Source organism: Plecotus auritus (genome assembly GCF_963455305.1).
Source record: "Plecotus auritus genome assembly, chromosome: 5".
Lineage (NCBI taxonomy): Eukaryota > Metazoa > Chordata > Mammalia > Chiroptera > Vespertilionidae > Plecotus > Plecotus auritus.
Window position 1 is genome coordinate 42,117,294 of NC_137776.1, and position 20,325 is coordinate 42,137,618.

Consider the following 20,325-nt stretch of genomic DNA (forward strand, 5'->3'; position numbering starts at 1 on the left):
ATAATTCATTGATTCTGTGTTCTGACCTGGGCCTTTTTTTTTTAATCCTCACCCAAGAATATTTTTTTTATTGATTTGAGAGAGAGAGGTCTGAAGAGAGAGAAACATCGGTCAATTGCCTCCCCTTCACACCCCGATTGGAGATGGAACCCGTAACCTAGATATGTGCCCTGACTGGGATTCGAACCCTCAACCTTTTGATGCATGGGATGACACTCCAATCAACTGTACCCCCTGGCCAGGGCTGACCTTGGGTTATCTTAATAGACAAGTGAGTGAACCATTGTATTTAAGAATTGTTTTTCCAATAAGTGGGCAATTGGTCAGTTATGACTGATCAAGCCCCAGGCCCCCAAAAATCATACCAACTGGTGACCCTGACTTCAATCCACTGCTTCTAATCATAGACAGAAATAAGTTGAAAACCTAGAGCAGTGATTTTCAATGTTTTTCATCCCATGGCACATATGAACTAATTACTAAAATTCTTCAGCACACCAACAAATATATTTTTTGCCAATCTGACCAAAAAAATAGCTATAATTTTTATTCATTCACACCAGATGACTATTGTTGTGTTGGCTGTTGTCATTTGTTTTTATTTGACAATTTAAGGGAAAAGAGATCAGTGCATAGTCAGGTATTGCATGTTTTAAAAATTCTTGCAGCACACCTGTTGTAATTGCTGATCTAGAGGAAGTTAGAGGTACTGATTTGATTATGGCTGTTTTGATACCAATATCTTCACTCTATTAGTTACCTAGCATCCTCCCAATTCAGGTTTTTATCCAGTTGTGCACATCTCTAGTCAGTTCTTGCCACTGGCCCCATTGTTTGCAGACTCCCCTCACAATGGCTCTTTTATTTCAGTCAATCTACCAAGCTGCTTCTGTCCCTCCCACTTTTGATCTAGTCCACACTTCTCCTTCAGGTCTCACCTCAAATGTCTCTTCCTGAAGAGCTTTTCTAGAATCCCCAGTCTAAACTCAACCCACTCCCAATAATTTATATCAACCAGTATTTTTCCTCTATGACATGTACCACAGTTTGTAAAGATATCTTTATGTAACTCTGTTTAATATCTGTTTCCAACACAAACATGCATGCACACACACATGCACACGATTGTTGGCTCCATAAGCACAGGTACTGAGTACGTTTTGTACATTGCTGCCTCTCTGGTGCCTAGCACAGTACAAATATTTTCTTGAATAAATGGTCCTTAAGGAGATTTTTTTAAAATCTTTAATTTATGACAACCCAAGGATTGGCTGAGAATTACTGAATCCATTCTCTACAATGAACACTATCATTTATATGACCTTAAAGGTCACATTCCCAGGCCTCTTTTCACTTCCAAATCATTCACTCCAAGGCAATGAAAATCCTCTCTTACCAGGGTGGCTAAGGGAGAGAGTCTTCTGTTTTGGATCTTCCCCAGTGGAGGCTGTTTGGACTCTGGGCTTAGGGCTTGCTTCAATGGTGTAGTGGCTAAGAGCCTAACCTTTTAATCCTGAGTTTGAATTCAGGGTCTTCCATTTCTGGCAGTGTGATATTGCATAATTGCCTAACTCTTCAGAGTCTTCATAAACTTGGGCTAATAATACTTGCTTCAAATGGTTTTATGAAGATTAAAAGAGATGCTGTCTCTTAAGTACATAACACAGTGCCTGGTACATAGCAAACAATTAAAACTATTTGTCAGTATTTTTATATTTGAATTCAGAGTAATTTTTGTAACCTGACATAGTGTTTTTAGTCTTTCTGGCTGCTGTGTTCTCTCTATGGCTCTGCATTCCTCAGCTCTTTGAAGTGATGAGTGAGGTGCTGTAATTTTCCTCAGAGCAGTAGCTATAAATAAGCCCTTTTTTCACACAAACATGACCACCATTGCACTTCTTGTGCAGCATTATCAAATGTTCTTCCAGCACATAAAGACCTCCTGTTATTTTCCAGTAATTTTCTGAGGTTGTTTTGAAGTTACAGACAAGTGTTTTAGCATTAAGGTTGTTATTGATCCTCAGTAAGGTTATACTAGTAGTTCCTTTTGGATAGTTGTATGTATGTATTTTTAATTATTTTTCCTCTGGAATTTTCCCTTCCCTTGACCTCTATGTCATTACTCTCTGGTACATCCAGCTTTTCTGGTGGCCTAGTTGCTTTATCCTGTGCTGACTTTTCTTCCTCATCTTACCTTTTAAATATAGCTCTTTCTCAAGATTCTTTCTTCAAAATAGGTTTTCCCCTCTCTGTACTTAATTCCTCCAGAATCTTATATATCCCCAGAGTTTTATTTATCATCTTATCATGTCATTCTCAAATGGATGTCTCCAGCCCCAGCCTCTTTCCTCAACTACAAATTTTATTTCCAGTTCTTTGTTGAACCTCTCCACTGTGTATCTCTTAAGCAGTCTAAATTGATGTCCCATCATAATTGCATCTTTTTTTAATGGTTTCCACCATTTTACTAGTCATTTAGACCTGAAACTTTTAGAGTAAGCTCCAATTATTTTTTCTTCCTCTACCATTACTTTAATTCTATTGTCAAGTAATAAAGAGTCTTTCTCCATTCATTTATTCATTCATTCATCCCTGTAATCAGTATTTATCAAACACCTAGAATGTTTCAGGCAGTGTGCTAAGTGCAAAAGATTGAATGAAAAGAAAAATCTTATAGGTACAGGCCCTATCAGCCATATAGGTCTTGAATCAGCCACATAGGTCTTGAATATGATGATTTTAGATTTTAAACCAAAAACAGTGAAAGTGCATTGAGTATTTTAAGCAGAGGAATGACATGATCAGATTTGCATTTTGACAATATCACTCTGGCCCCTGTGTGGAGAACAGGTAGTAAGAGAGCAAGAGGGGCCTTTGGGTGATCACTAAAGAGGCTATGCAGTAGTCTAGGCAAAAGATGATGGCAGTTCAGACCAGGGTGGCTATGGCTGGGATGTAAAGAATTGGCTTGATTAGAAAAATATTTAGGAGGTGAAATCTATAGGACTTAGGGATTGATTGAATCTAGAATGTAAGTAGAGTGTAACAATGAGGTTGATTCCTGGATTTGGCTCTTACAGCCAATGTAGAGTGATGCTATTGGCAGAAAAGGAATGATAGAAGAGGACTACACAGAGACGAGTGATAAAAAAAAGTTTAGTTTTGAATTTATGTTTAAGGTGCTTTGAGATATTGAAGTAGATATTCTGAGTCTGGAGCTCAGGAGAAAGATCGGGACCAGAGAAACCAGGAAATTATTGCTATAGAGATAGATAGAAGGTTGTAGTGTAGATGAGACCGAATAGGGAGTAGACTGGGACATTTGGAGTGAGAAGACAAGAAGGCCTAAAACTGAGTCTTGGAATATATCAACATTCAATGACTGGGCAGGGAAGGATGAGCCTGCAAATGGTTCTGAAAGGAAGGTGGAGGAACACCAGCCTAAGAAAGAGTAAAGCCTGGTAAAGAATGCTTTCCTAAGAAGCAAGAGATCAGCAGGTTCAGGTGTACCTGATTGGTCAAACAAGATAAGACATAAAAGATTAGGATTTAGGGCATTGGTGTCTTGGTGATGTCTGTTTTAGTGGACTGGAGTGGACTGATTGGGGAAGAGAAAATGGAGATGTGCCTAAAATGAATTTAACAAATCAGTCTGTGAAAGGGAGCGAGTGATAGGGTAGGGGTGAAGGTAGGTTGAGGGATGGTTTATTTGGGGTTGGGAAGATATGAGCTTGTTTAAGCACTGATGATAAGGAAGTGTTGGGGAATAGGGGTTGAATATATACCATATGTAAAAAAGAGAAGGGTAACAGACACTTGGTATGGCAAAAAGGAACAGCACCTTTAGTTAGAGAGACTTAATAGGAGGAATAGCTCCTTTTCTATAAAAGCTCTGTTTTTTGGTTTACAATGCCCTGGAAATTTGAAATCTGTGTCTTTAAGAACACCGTTACTCCCTAACTCACTGTGGTAAGAATCTTCTCATTATGCTCCTCTTTCCTTTCCTCCTCGTAGGCCTTTGCTGCTATTCAACTATACTATGACAGAAGGCTTCAGTGGCTTCTCATTACTTATGTAATTAAGTATGCTATTTGTTAACTACCACCCACTATCTAGTATTTAAGGCCTAAATAATCTGGCACTTGCTTTTCTAATCTTTTCTTCCACTCCTACTCTACACTCACCCACATTCATGTAATTCTAACCATAAATTGTTTTTTCCAGACATTTTTTCCTTATCAGTCTTCTATTCATTTGGGAATATGTGCCTCTTGCCTTCAAAATCCTTTTTATTATTGAAGACCCATTTGCAGACCCTTTCTTTTCTTCAGTGTTCATATCATTTTATGAAGCCTGGGGCAGAAGGTGCACATTTTGTTGCCTGATTTCAAGATATATGCTTAGGAGAACATATAACTACAATACATCCATAATTATAAATTAGGGTATAGAAACTAATGAGGAAAAGATTTAATATCTGCTTTAATTCAATTAAAGCACTTAATAATTATTTCTTGTTGTGAAAGAAGAAAATAATCATTTAAAGTACCCAGTGCCTATTTTGCATCTGGACAATAGAACAACCTTGGAAACAACCCACATGTCCATCAATGAGGTACTGTTGAAATAAACTATGGTTCATTCATATAATGAAATAAATATACACAACCATTTGAAAAATCAGAAAACGGAGAAACCAAGATGGCGGGATAGGTAAGCACCTAAACTGCTGCCTCACACAACAATTTCAAAACTACAACTAAAAGACAGAATGGACACCATCCAGAAACACAGGAAAGCTGGCTGAGTGAAAATTCTACAACTAGAAGGAAAGAGAAAAACTCACAGAGAATTGGAGGTACGGCAAAGGGTCTTTGTGCGCACAGAGAGGAAGGGCGGCTGAGAGCCTGGCTGACTTTCTCTGGCTGAAGGGGGAAGGAAGCCCCCGACCGCACTGAACCCCAGTTCTGACTGCACTGGACCCCAGTTCCAGGCGAGCCCCTGGGGACCCACACTCTTGTTGGGGGAATCTGGACTCTCGGGCGGAGACTCGGGAGCCGGGGAAAGCAGAGGTCTGAAGGCGCGCATGTGCGGGCAGGGCTAGGCTGACAGGAAGCCAAGACTGTCTGCTCCGCCCTGAGACTCCACCCCATCCAAGCTGAGCACAGAAGCTATTGCAATTTGACAAGTCTAATCCTATAAGGCTGTCTCCAGCACCGAACTTCTCCCAGCGTAGACATAGCTGATCCTTACAGCCAACTGGCCTGGAGGTCAATTCCTCCCAGTGATACCAACAACAATAAAGACTTAATTACAACAAGGCTGTACACACAGTCCACAAAGGGGTGCACCAAGAGTGTCCACCTCAGGTTAACTGGGGAGGCAGACCCACTGGGCCATATAGGAAACCTAGCACACAAATCTATCCTACCAACTCAGGGAAGCAATGAAAATGCGGCATCAAAGAAACAGATCACAAACGAAAGAAATGGAGGAAAACCAACGACTGGATATAGAATTCAAAACCACGGTTATAAGACTTTTCAAGAATATCCTAGAAATGGCCGATAAATATAACGAGACCCTCGAAGATATGAAAAAGGACCAACTAGAAATTAAACATACACTGACTGAAATAAAAAATATTATACAGAGACCCAAAAACAGACTAGAGGAACACAAGAATCAAGTCAAAGAATTGAAATACAAAGAAGCAAAAAACACTCAACCGAAAAAGCAAAAAGAAAAAAAAAATCCAAAAAGTTGAAGATAGTGTAAGGAGACTCTGGGACAACTTCACGTGTACCAACATCAGAATTATGGGGGTGCCAGAAGAAGAGAGAGAGCAAGATACTGAAAGAAATAGACTTACAAGTCCAGGAAGCGCACAGAACCCCAAACAAAAGGAACCCAAAGAGGACCACACCAAGACACATCATAATTAAAATGCCAAGAGCAAAAGACAAAGAGAGAATATTAAAAGCAGCAAGAGAAAAACAGTTAATTACCTACAAGGGAGCACCCATACAATTGTCAGCTGATTTCTCAACAGAAACAATGCAGGCCAGAAGGGAGTGGCAAGAAATATTCAAAGAGTTGAATAGCAAGAACCTACAACCAAGATTACTCTACCCAGCAAAGCTATCATTCAGAATTGAAGGGCAGATAAAGAGCTTCACAGATAAGAAAAAGCTAAAGGAGTTCATCACCATCAAACCAGTATTATATGAAATGCTGAAAGGTATTCTTAAAAAAGAGGAAGAAGAAAAAAGTAAAGATAAAAATTATGAACAACAAATACATATCTATCAACAAGTGAACCTAAAAATCAAGTGAATTAAAAACCTGAGGAACAGAATAATCTGGTGAATATAATAGAATCAGGGGCATAGAAAGGGAGTGGACTGATAATTCTCAGTGGGAAAGGGGTATGGGGGGGTTCAGGAAGAGACTGGACAAAAATCATACACCTATGGATGAGGACAGTGTGGCGGGAGGTAAGGGCAGAAGGTGGGGTGGGAACCGGGTGGAGGGGAGCTATGGGGGGGAAAAGGAGAAACAATTGTAATAATCTGAATAAAGATTTATTTAAAAAATAATAAAAATAAAAAATAAAAAATCAGAAAACGTTCTAATCACTCATTTTAAAAAATCTCTAAGGTCTATTGCTAAAGAGAAAAAGCAAAATGCAGAACAACATATGTGGTATGTAGGCATTTGTCTAAAAATGGAAGAAAGGAAAAATACAGACATGTATATATTTGCTTGGTAGGCATCTAAAATATCTCTGGCAGGATACACAGAAAGTGACAACTAGTTGCTGAGTCAAAAGGTAGACTTTTCACTGTTATACTTTTTAAAATACTTTTAAATTGTGTGATTATATTACCTAGACAAAAAAAGAATATAAGGTAGCCCTGGCCGGTGTTGCTCAGTTGATTGGAGTGACATCCCACACCAAAATGTGGAAAGTTTGATTACTGGTCAGGGCACATATCTAGATTGCGGGCTTGATCCCTGGACATGGGGGAGGCAACCAATGTTTCTCTCTCACATCGATGTTTCTCTTTCTCTTTCTATCTCTCTTTCTCTCTCTAAAAAAAAAATTAATTAAAAAAATACCATTTAAACTTAAAAGAACACAAAAGTAATGGTTAGCAATGGTTATACAAATAAAATTCTATAGAAATCATGAATGATTCAAGTCCAAAGATTGTAGATCTGCCAAATATAATTACTGGTTAAGAAAATTATTCTTTTGAAGCCTTTCTGCTCCTGCAGTGGGCTTTAATTTTGAACCCTTTACACCGCTTGTCTAGATGATTGTGATGGCCTGTCTTCTACTTTGCCTCACCCCAAACGCCCCATGGTACACATTAGCTGTTCTCCACACAGTAACCAGAGTGATCATTGTATATACAGAAGTCAAACAAGGTTACTCCTCTGTTCAAAACACTACTGGGATTTTCCATCTACTCAGAATAAAAGTCAAAATCCTTATAATAGCCATTTGCTGTTCCCTGGACCTGAAAGGCTCTTCTCCCAGATATCTATCAACTCCTACACTTCATTCAGGTCTCTGTGCAAATTCTTCCTCAAAAGAAAGACTTTTGTTGATACCTAAAATGACACCCCATCCCGCATAGTCTATACTACTTAACTTTTCTCATTTTTTTTTGTAGCACCACTTAACATATTCATAAAGGTATCACTTATCACTGAGAACTTAATATATAAAATATACTAGAGGCCTGGTGCACAAAATTTGTGCACTGTAGGGGGGGAGGGGTCCCTCAGCCTGGCCTTCGCCCTCTTACAGTCCAAGACCCCTTGGGGGATGTCCAACTGCCAGTTTAGGCCTGATCCCCCAGCAGTAGGACATCCCTCTCACAATCTGGGATCCCTCACTCCTTACCTCCCGCCTGCTCGCTCCTTACTGCTTGGCTCACTGCTCCTTAGCACTGCCGCGGGGGCGGGAGAGGTTCCCACCACCACCGTTGCACTCACCAGCCATAAGCCCAGCTTCTGATCACCAGGGAGCAGCTCCTGCATTGAGTGTCTGCCCCTGGTGGTCAGTGTGCATTATAGCGACTGGTCATTCTGGTCATTCCACTGTAATGGTTGCTTAGGCTTTTATTATATAGACTAGAGGCCCAGTGCACAAAATTTGTGCACAGGGGGTGCCCCTCAGCCCGGCCTGCACTCTCTCCAATCTGGGACCCCTTGGGGGATGACCAACTGCCAGTTTAGGCCTGATCCCTGTGTCCCAAACTGTCCTCCCCTGCAGGCCTGATCTCATCCCCAACTGCCCTCCCCTGCCAGCCTGATCTCCCCCAACTGCCCTCCCCTGCCAGCCTGTTCACCCCTAACTGCCCTGCCCTGCAGGCCTGGTTGCCCCCAACTGCCCTCCCCTGCCAGCCTGTTCACCCCCAACTGCCCTGCCCTGCAGGCCTGGTCACACCCAACTGCCCTCCCCTGCAGGCCTGGTCATCCCTAACTGCCTCTCCTGCTGGCCTGTTCACCCACAACTGCCCTCCCCTGCCAGCCTGATTGCCCCAAACTGCCCTCCCCTGCTGGCCTGATCACCCACAACTGCCCTCCCCTGAAGGCCATCTTGTGGTGACCATCTGTGGTGGCCATCTTGTGACAGCCACCTTGTGGTGGCCATCTTGTGACGACGTTGTGCGATGCCACCTAGGCTTTTATTACATAGGATATATAAATTGCCCAGCCAGCATGGCTCAGTGGTTGAATATCAACCTATGAACCAAGGGGTCAGGGTTCAATTCCAGGTCAGGGCACGTGCCCGGGTTCAGGCTCATTCTCATCATTGATGTTTCTATCTCTCTCTCCTTCTACCTTTTTCTTCTATTATAGAGAAAGGGCAAATAGCAATATTATTTCCTCTAATGAATCCCCTTTTAATGTGCACAAATTTTGTGCACTGGGCCACTAGTAATAATAATAATAATTATATATACATAATAATTATTATTATTATTATTATTATTATTACTACTACTACTACTACTACTACTAGTGGCCCAATGCATGAAATTCATGCACATTAAAAGGGGATTCATTAGAGGAAATAATATTGTTATTTACCCTTTCTCTATAATAGAAGTGTCAGAGATGAAAGAAAATTAATAAAATGTATATGAAAACTTTCCTCCTGCCAGAGTCTGGGGCGCACCATGGGACCCAGAGTCAAGTCCCCGCCCACCCCCATGCACCTCAAAATTGCATGAGACCCAGACCCGGCTATGCCGCCCCGCCTCCCCCCATTGGGCTAGATCCAGACCCGGCCAGTCCCATCCTTGTCAAGCCCCACTAAGCAGGGGGCATGGCTTCAGGTCCCCTGGCCTGGCACTGGGGTGGGGGGTGCGGCCTGAGGTCCCCTGTCAAGCCCTATGGGGGTGGGGGAGGGCATAGCTGCAGGTCCCTGCTGATTGCTTGTTAAGGCTCCTTATGGGAACTTGGCCTCAGCTGTGGGTGCAGCCATCTTTGTGACAGAGTGATGGTCAATTAGCATATTCCCTCTTTATTAGATAGGATTATTATTATTTCTCTCCCCATATCAGAATGTAAGTTTTACTAGACCTATAACACATAGGATGATGCCAGGTATTTGTTGAATGAAAGAATAAATGGACAGAACCTCAACGTTAAATTTCTGCTTTTAGATTATTTCTATTCTGTCCCATATCTATTATATTCAATGCAACAACTCTTTATTTAGTGTGTACCATGTAGCAGGTGTTTCAGAAGACTCAAAGATGAGTAAGACAGCATTCACATAGATCATATTGTATATTATATGGACAGACTTTGTTGTGATTATTATTGAGTAGAACTTTTAGGGAGAATCAGACTCTAGAAGTCCACTTAGCATTTTACTGATTATATTAAAATAGGTTGTTATTTGTGGGTGAATAAAAGTTATAGGCATTTTTATTTTAGTTTTGCCTCCAGTAGACCAATCTCTTATATGTGAAATTAATCTGGAATTTAAACTTCCAATTTAATCTGGTACTTTAGTGTAAACATGACCACATGTTGGTTAGGTGACTGGTATAAATGTAGTTTCTTTATTTTCTGTTATTTATATTTGTATGTCTTGAAAGAATATTGTACTAATCTTTGCATTTATATAATCCACTTAATTTTGAATTATCAAATATCTGCTGGGTTTTAAAAACAGGTTTAGGGCTATAGAGGATGAATTTTACAAAAACCTAATTGTTAAAGAGGTTTACAAATGAATAATGATACATAAATAATACATTAAACATATATAAAATCTTACTAAAGCCTGTTTGTTTGTTTTTAATTTTATTTTATTGTTTAAAGTATTACACATAGTAGTACATATCTCCTTTTTTTCCCCCATGTTTTAGCCAATTTTCTAAGCATTGCACTTTTAAAGTTACTTCGTGACTTTGGTCAACACTAATGATATTATATATCAAATATTAGGAGACACAATGCAAATTCTAATTTTAGATTTGTTTTGTATCATTCATGTAAATTTTTTAATATGGAAATGGAAGGAAATGTACTACTTTCTAGCCTGATTAAAAATTAATATGTAGAAGCCTGGGAGCCTAATTTAAAAGACCATCAGAAGACTTGAATTAGTTAGATGTAGAGTCACAGCTTTAATGCGTGAACTTGAATTATATTGCATTACTTATCACTGAGTAACAAAAATTGCTCTTATATAGCACACAATGGCAATCCATTTCCCCACTAAAAGATAGCAGCACTCTTGAACACGTTAAAAATTTAGGATATAACTGTGAAATCACTATAAATTCTGAAATAATTGGGAATTATTAACTAAAATTTCACAGTTTAATATAAAATGTGAAATTAATTTAAGAGTGGTAAATAATTTTTACTTCTAAATACTTTGGGGGGGAAATCATAAAATAAATGACAAGAATCAAGTAATTATTTAAAAATCCTTTATGTTTTGTAATGAATCATAAAAATAAAAGATGATATCCATATGCTTCATAAAAATTCTAAGACCTAGAAGTTCAAACAGGTTACATTCCCAAATGCATAATTCTTTGAGGAAAAATACACATTTTAATAAATTATAAACACTCCCATTATTTCATAATCAAGATTATGTTAGTGTACAGAGCACTAATTTTTCCACTTTGGGCATGTTAACTTAGAGAATCTGACTTGTCAAGTCATTCTGTGTGGACTTCATGATTACTCTTCCTTATGAGTTGGGAGAAAGATTAAGGGCCTATTTCTCTAGGGTTCATTTGCTTCCCTTTGCCTCAGTTAAATTCTAGTGTACATATTAGGACTTTACACATATGTTTATCATTAAATTAACACAGATATTGACCCCCAATCCAGAAGACAAAGTAAACATATCTTTCAAAAATATATAATATAATGTAAAATGAAGAAGTAAGCAGTCTTATTTCTTAGGATAAGCATGTCAGATAGTTTTTGCTGCATTCTTAACTAAATTGTGGTGATGTTAAAGAAATTACATTAAATAAAACTCATTATCTATTATCTACATTGAAAAAAACTACATAAGCCTATTTTTATTAAGTTAGAAGGAAGAAAGTTATTTTCAAAATGCAGTCTTCAGAATTTACAGAATTCATAAATAGAATTAAGAAATTAATATTCTGGGATGAACTTTACCTTGATATATATATAAAAAGTGTAATATGCTAATTAGACCAGACAACCTTCTGGACAAAGCTGGGGCTGCAAAGGAAGCCCAGGTCCCGGGTGCCTGCTGGCAGCTGGAGGGAAGCCTGGGTCCCAGGTGCCAGAGGGAAGCCAGTGCCGGCAGCCGGGGAAAGGAAGGCCTACTCTTGCACAAATTTCATGCATTGGGCCTCTAGTATATATATATATGTGTGTGTGTGTGTGTGTGTGTGTGTGTGTGTGTGTGTGTGTGTGTGTATATGTAATTTGTTTTTAAAATGATATAATTTTAAATTATGGCCTAATTTGCACTGGCCAGGTAGCTTGATTGCTTAGAGCATCATTTTGGTATACCAAGGTTGCAGGTTCGATCCCTGGTCAGAGCACATACTAGTACAAGAAGCAACCAATGAATGCATAAATAAGTGAAACAACAAACTAAACAACACCTCTCTCTCTCTCTCTCTCTCTCTCTCTCTCTCTCTTTCACACACACACACACCTCTCTCTCTCTCTCTCTCTCTCTCTCTTTCCCCCCCCCCCCCCCCCCCACACACACACACACACCTTTCACTCTCTAAAAATCAATACATAAATTTTTTAAAAAAATATTATGGTCTAATTTGAAAATGAAAGAACAAGAACAGAGAGCAGAGTTGAGCAAATGAAAGAATTTGTGGCTCAAATCAAAGCCAAGTTCAAATAACTCTCTTTTATGCCTTACCCTGCTCTACTCAATTCTAAATGGGAAATATAGGGTATATGTTTGGATATACAAGAAAAGAATGTTAGATTGTTGGAAATCTCCTAAAATTAAGATTCCACCTTCACATAATTGAAATATAAAACTCATTGGGGAAATGAGATAAAATTGTGATCACTTGGAATTCAACAAGAAACAATTTTATTTTTTAAAAGCACTTTTTAAAAAGCCACTTTTTGCTGTATTCCATATGATTTTAAACTCAAGCTTCAGTGTTTTATTAATTCATCATGTAAATTCTGTCATAGTTGTTAGGTCCATTTATAGTTTCTCCATGTTTCCATGTGCAGAGTGCTTTCACCAGTGAATCATGCACCAGAAACATGAGCATCAGGACTCTTAGCTGACTAATAGGCTGCACTGGAAAAATTAACTGGAAGCCCACTTAAATATCTTCGTGTTTTAAGAAATGAGTTAATTTGCCTACATGGAAATGTTGTATAATGTGAACTAATAGAATATAATGCTCAGATATTCAAATAGTGGCATTACAAATCAGCTCTAACCCATGAATGCTACTTCTGTCTTGTGATATTTGATAGAATCTAAATTAGGCCAAAATTAGTAGTCTAGAGTGCACATAATTTTCTTCCTAGATGCTACCACTTTTGTCTTTAGTGATATAAAAATATTTGGAGTTGATGGGGTTTTTTTACATATCTACACTAATAAAAGAGAAAGATGCATATTGACCATACCTCTGCGACGTCCACCAGCCAATCAGGAGTGAGTATGCAAATTAACCAAACAAAGATGTTGGGTCAATTTGCATATGCATGCACAGAGCAAAGAATGAAAGCTCCACTCGAGCGAAGATTGAAGACTGAAGACCAAAGACTGAAGGCTCCACCTGAGTGAAGATTGAACACTGATGGCTGAAGGCTGAAGGCTGAAGGCTGAAGGCTGAAGGCTGAAGGCTTGGCTCCACCGACAGCCAGAGCCAAGCCTGAAGGCCCGGGCTCTGCTGCGGCCCAGGTCCCGGGTGCCGGAGGAAAACCGGTGCCAGCAGCCAGGGAAAGGAAGGCCTATTGCACGAATCTTCATGCAACGGGCCTCTAGTATATTATAAAGCCAGTAGATATGACATGCCACAGCCAGAACTATGGCCTTGCAAGAATCAAAGGACACCATCCACACTGAATTATACATGTGAGTGCCCTCTACCCCCAGAGAGTTAACGTAATGTAGTGGCCCTGGACAAGCCATTGAAACCTGGAGTGTTTCACTTAGCTAGAAATTAGCAAAGAAATTGTATCTTTTTAAGCTAAAAATCTCATAATGGTTATAATTTTTTCTAGACTTTTTTTCCAACAGGTCATAGTAGATGAAGATTGAATGAAGTGAATATCAAAGCCAGTAGTATGTCATTACTGATATTGCAGGCCTTATTTTAAGTATAAACAGAAAGACTTACCTGCAGGCTTTGGATTACGTAAGCCTTTCTTCTGAGTGCGTTTTACGATGTAGCTTCGTCTCTGAGAGAGTGTGGTCTTGTCAGTGCAACAAGTATATGCAAAGAGCATTTTAATAGTTAAAAATAGTCTTATATTAAAGCAAAGATTCAAGTAATTAGCTATTACTCAGTAATCTTTAGTTCGTTTCTTAATAGGTTTAACTATAGTATTTCAAATGCCATGCTTTTATCTCAAATAATTATGAAAGCTTCCATATAAATAATTTGTTCTTTTAATATATGATTATAGTTTGGTGGATAAAATCTGTGACATAAAAGCAACATCTTCATAACCATCTATACAAGGTGCCTACAAATAGAACTTCCTAAAAAATTTTAGACAGCTACAGTATTATGTTTTTTGTTCTATAGGAGACAATTTTTGAGGTAGCACGACGTGGCAGCCCTTCCCTGTTGTTTCTTTTATCTCTGTGCGCTTGTGACACAGAAAGGCGGATTGCTCAAAGAACATTGCATAGTTCACAGAACTTCCCTGCCCAGCACCTTCTGTTCCCTTTGCCTGACGTACCTCCCCTTTCACACTGCCACTTCAGAACTCTGTCCCGGAGCAGGACACAGCTCTCACGTCCCTTTTTCATGAAGTTTTGGTGACCCCCTGCAATCCAAAGAGATTTACCTCTCCTCCGCTGCCCAGAAGCCTCTGCTGCTCTTTACCTCCCATTTTACACTTCCACTCTCTGCTTCGGGTTCTAGTTATTTGTCTGCATGTCTTTTCTTACCAGTCATGCAAGTAGGGGTCTTTGCTTTAAATCTTTTACAATGTCTAGCACAAGACAGGTGCTAAATAATTCTTTGTGGAATAAATAACCAAGTTTTCAGCCTCTTTTTATGCCAGTTCATTTGACATCTGTTATAGTTGGCATTTTAGTGTATAGAGTTTTTCTGAAAATTAACTGACCTCTGCTATTTCCCATATAACACTGCTGAATACATTGAAATTTGCCTCAGAAAAAAGAAGATGCCAATAGTTTTAATAATGATTTTTTTTAATTAAGGGAATAGTTCAAATTATTTTTTGAAATGCAAAAGAAAAGGTTTAATTGGTAAATACATAGTTGAGGACTTTCTCCTGTGACATCGTCCTTTCCCAGCCACTTTGAGAGTTTCTCTACAAAGTGAACACATTCAGCACATGTTTCAACAGCCTAGCCACTACTCTGAAGCACATTTAGAAATAAAATAAAAGCTAGAAATGAGAGCACAGTGAATTTTAGAATTTCTCATTATATTTTTATTTTTAAAGCAATATATTATTTCGTTATTCATCTTTTTTGTTTGCACCAGTAGGGTCCCAAGAATTGTAGAGGATTCGGGAAAGTGAGCGGCTTTAGCAACAAAAATGGATATGAATGAAAGAAAAAAATCATTTCCTGTCAATGCCATTTCTCTGCCAGTGGGTGGTCAAGTGGCTACCAGAGAGACCTCTGAGAGGAGAAGCTAGATACCAATGAATTCTTGCATGGAGGTCAGAATGGTGCTTTAGACAACTCTCTAATTCTGGCAGTTCTTGGCAAGAGGGTTTTTTGATCACTCTAGTTGGGAGCACAGTATCACTTTTGGTGTGGAAGCAGAAAACAAGCCATTAGTGCTAGACAAATATGTGTCTGCTGGTTAGTCATTAAAGTGTAAAGTACTAGTCAGTTTGGTCAACCAGGTCTCTTAGAAGTGATATCAAGAGCCATTGCTGATTGAACTTGATTGTGTTGCCTAGTTCATGGGTTTTCTGGCTCTTGTCCTTATTTCTTTCACTTCTCAAATAAGGAGATTCCTAGATAATTAAGTCAGGTTAATCATGTTACTAATTAATGGTGTCTCAGTTTCACTTGAAGATTTGCCAAGGATTTAGAAGCTATTGACACTGCATCAGGTACAGTAGTGGGGATAGCAAAGTACTAATACCAAGAGTATCACAGGGGCATTGAAAGGATGCCTGATGTAAGTGCCTGCCACTGTCTATTCCAGGAAATTTCCCAAACAATGATCAGTAGAAGCAAAGAATCCTTGTTGTACTTCTCTCCATGCACAGAACTCAAAAGGAAAGTGAATTATGGCTATGGATAGTTCTTTCCATCTTGGCATCCAGTGAGGTGTCATTTAGCTGGATCTTTATCCCAAGTGCTAATTGATGCTGTTAACTTTCTGCATTGATGCCAGTAATGAGGAAATGACACTCTGCTTATCTTGTGCTAGGAGGTTTTATTTGGAGAACTGTAGTTTCTTTAGCCAAAGGACACTAAAGTAAACATCTCACTATTTCGTATACTTGGAAAGAGGAGGAGGTCTCCTAATATCCGTAGAAATTATTATATACCTAAAAAGTATGACTTTTCTTAGCTACTCACCAGAAGAATCAGGCCTAATATGTTATGCTAGTACATTTCCCATGAATTAAGTAGATATTCCCTACTCATAGAAACTTCTATTAAAATATAATCTTTTACTAAGTGATTAAAAGTGTGCTTTGTATAATTTTTCACTCCTTATAAAATTATAATGTTACATCAGTGTGAGTATGTATATGTATAGTGTATGGTTATATAATTAAATAGGAATACACATGTAAGCATTTCAATCTGCAAAATGGCTTCTACACCTACCTTTGTGAATTTTGATAAGTTATTTAACTTTTCTATGCTGTTTTTTTATTTGTAATGTACTGGCTAATAATCCTACCTCACAAAGTATTATGAGAATTAAATGAGCTAATACATGTAATACATTTAGAACTATGTTTGGCAAAGGCTTAATAATATTATTCATTATTATTATTATAACTTCACATTATCAATTTTTAAATGTTTATTTGTATATTTTCTTAGTTTATACCTACCCAGCTATAGTAGCTGGATTTAACCATTCTTGGTTGATAATAAATAAGACTTAAATAACGTTACACTTTTCTCCTCCCTTGGGATTTTTACAGCTCAACAGAATACATAATGAAAAGTCCCTGAGCAAACCAACAAAGAGCAATGATAAGTCAATGATGATCTAAAACAACACTTATGAATAGATATTCGGGAAGTTAAGGACTATGTACAGTCAATACAAGGTCATTGACCTTGGGTGATTGGGGTTATACTAATACACTAGAAAAATCAGTAATATATCTGTTGTTGAAACAGAATTATAACCTGGCTCATTCTGTCTATTGTCAGTTCTACCTACCTACCTACACAGATACACACACACACACACACACACACACACACACACACACACCATTTATATGATGCTTGCAGAGGAAAATGAATGAAAGCATTGGTATAGTAATCTTCAAACACATAAAGTTATATAAGGAGAACTGGTGTAAAAGAGTTATTACTTTAGAAATCCTCTCACGAAAACTAATTTTATATGATAGTTTTATTATCCATTTCACTTTTATAAGTAAGCTAATATGCCATATAATGTATGTTTAATTTTTTTCACCAAATGGATATTTATATTTTCAGGGTCTATTCAAAATGAAACCAAAGTGAATATACATATTCTTTTATTAGTATCTATATTAGTACTTGATGCCAAAAAATAAAATCCTTGTTCTTTAGTCAGAGGGGAATTTTCCAAAGTCAATAAATTGACTAAATGTTTTCTTGTTTTGCTGTAATTTGTTTTTGTCTTTTTAAGGTTTTTAGTAGTCACTTGTCTTTATCTCTTTTCTTCCTTTTGATCCAATATTGAAGTCACAGTTCTACCCATGCTTCATGTACATGTGACTGTAACAATAACAGCTTCGACTTCCTAATCACATCAGAAATCAGAAACAAGGACTGTCCCTACCCCCTTTGTGGCTTATGTCTCCTATTTCAGAACTGAAATCAGCAAAATGTTATATGAAACACATGTAGGTGACTCCAAAATGCAGTGCCACCTTCACTCACTAGCAAGTTGCTTTGTTACATCACTTGCTCTCAGAAGAAAGTAGATTCAGGGCAGACAGGTTTTCAGCTGAAGGAGGAAACAAAATGAAATGGTTGTGGAAGGATATGCACGGGTAGGACACTCAGAGCACCTTGATACCAGCCAAATGTTTGAAAAGTAACCCCATCGGACAGTGTGGAAGGCACTGCTGACAAAGCTTACCTTTGTCACAATTTTGCCCTGGCCCTGTTGTCCTCTGGTTCTCAAAGACACAGGTTTTCCGTGTTAAAGAAAAGGTTTCAATGTGCAAAAACCTCTTAGATACTGTTCTACCACTTCATTAAATGCCAAAACATAGAGTTCTGAGTGGTAAATGTCCATGTTGCATAGGATTGAATGTATATTTTCCTGCATGATCATCCATTGTGGTGTTTGTAAGTAGCCAAAAAAATGAGCCTGATTTGTTCTCCTTTGTAGAGCCAGGCCGAGGCCCACTACAAAGGAAGTAAACATGCCAAGAAGGTCAAAGCACTAGAGGCAACGAAAACTAAACCCAAAATGGTTTCTTCCAAGGACAGCGCAAAGGCTAACCCCAGCTGCTCCATCACTCCACTCACAGGCAACAGCTCTGACAAATCAGGTCAATGACACTTTTTGTTCTTTACATTCTTTGTGTTCCTCCTGGTCCCTTGCCCCACCCCCATTCTCCTCCGCTCAGCTGTTGCATGTTTCCTCCATGATTTGTTTTTATAATATTAATATGTTTCCTTCACAGGAGGTTATGTGTTTGCACGGAATCTAAGCATTTGATATGTTACCATTTCATGTTGTTAAATATATACATTTAAGTATATATGTGTGTGTAAATATGTATATATATATATATATGTATATATGGGCTGCTTGGTCACAGTGTGTTTACACAAAAATCAAGAAGTGGACCTAAAATACTGACTTTATGATTCCTTTCTATTCATTTTATGTTTGATTTTTGCTCTAGATTTTGTCAGTGAAGGAATTTTTAAACTTATCTACTAATAGATGTTTTTGTATTCTTTTACCACAATAAAGGGGAATGGAGGAGCAAAATGGTGAAGTTTTCTGAGAGAGTGGCATTATTAAATGAATCTGAAAATGTGCTCAATAATAAAAGATTTTGATTTTTGAAGATCTTTGTAGAGTTCCCCTCAGAGTTACAAATGCACTCTAGGAGTTTAAGGGAACTATGTACAAAGTAGTGAATTAACTAACAGACAAGCTTTGGTACTTGGAAATGGGCCACTAGTAGAAGTACCTTTAAGAAGAGTCCATATTTCACAGTTCCAGTGAATCAGCAGTTTTTCTGAGTCAATTCAAACTAAATGATTCAGAGAGAAGAGGAAAAATTCATTTTTCTAGCATTTACACCATGAAATTAGATGTTTAATAGACTTTCACACACTCACATCTGCCCTCAGGGCCCAAGAAGGATGAGTCATCTTGTTTTAGTGGCTAGTTGAGGACCAGTGTCTATTAAAGGAGACAAAAAGAATATATCCCTTTCTCTGTTTGCCTCTCTCATAAGAAACCTCTCTGTTGTTACACACACACACATACACACACACACACACACACACACACACACACACACACTCACACACTTCTCTTCTGCTCTTCACATCACTGTAGGTTTTGAGGAAGAGACTCCAGAATGCTTTCCTGGGGCTGCCCAAGGCCATTGGAGAACAATTCCATTACTGTAAGAGGAAAGTTTAGAAAAGCCCCTTTAGCTAAAGAGACTATGTAGGAAAAGACTATTGTTAGTTAGGTCCCATAAATACTGGTTCCAAAACTCTGCAGCCTAAGAGGAAGCTACCCCAAATCCTATATAATAAAGAGGTAATATGCAAATTGACCATCACTTAAACACACAAAATGGCCACCCCCATGTGGTCAAAGATGGCTGCCCCCATGTGGACACAAGATGGCTGCCACAAGATGGCTGGCAGGGGAGGGCAGTTGGGGGGAATCAGGCCTGCAGGGGAGGGAAGTTGGGGACAACCAGGCCTGCAGGGGAGGACAGTTGGGGGCAACCAGGCCTGCAGGGGAGGGCAGTTGGGGGTGACAGGCCTGCAGGGGAGGGTAGTTATGGGTGACCAGGCCTGCAGGGGAGGGGAGGAAAGTTGGGGGGGACCAGGCCTGCAGGGGAGGGCAGTTAGGGGTGACGAGGCTGGCAGGGTAGGGCAGTTAGTGGCGACCAGGCTGTCAGGGGAGTGGTTAGGGGGTGATCAGACTGGCAGGCTGAAGCAGTTAGAGGCAGGCAGGCAGGTGAGCAGTTGGAAACCAGCAGTCCTGGATTGTGAGAGGGATGTCCAACTGCCCGGTTAGGCCTGATCCCACAGGGTAGTCGGACATCCCTCGAGGGGTCCCAGATTGGAGAGGGTGCAGGCTGGGCTAAGGGATACACACACACCCCATGCACGAAGGCTATGCAAATCAACCAAATGGTGAAATGACCCATCGCTATCATGTGCACTGACCACCAGAGGGCAGA

At 39.0% G+C, this 20,325-nt stretch overlaps 1 protein-coding gene across 6 annotated transcripts in view; it reads left to right on the top strand.

The window, feature by feature from the left end:
* ZNF385B (zinc finger protein 385B) overlaps positions 1-20,325 on the top strand; it is a 367,474-nt gene that overhangs the window by 327,946 nt on the left and 19,203 nt on the right. For all 6 annotated transcript variants that reach the window (XM_080669117.1, XM_080669112.1, XM_080669115.1 and 3 more), the window contains one exon: positions 18,270-18,432. In XM_080669117.1, the coding sequence (XP_080525243.1) occupies positions 18,270-18,432 (163 nt within the window). The remainder of the gene's footprint in view (positions 1-18,269; positions 18,433-20,325) is intronic.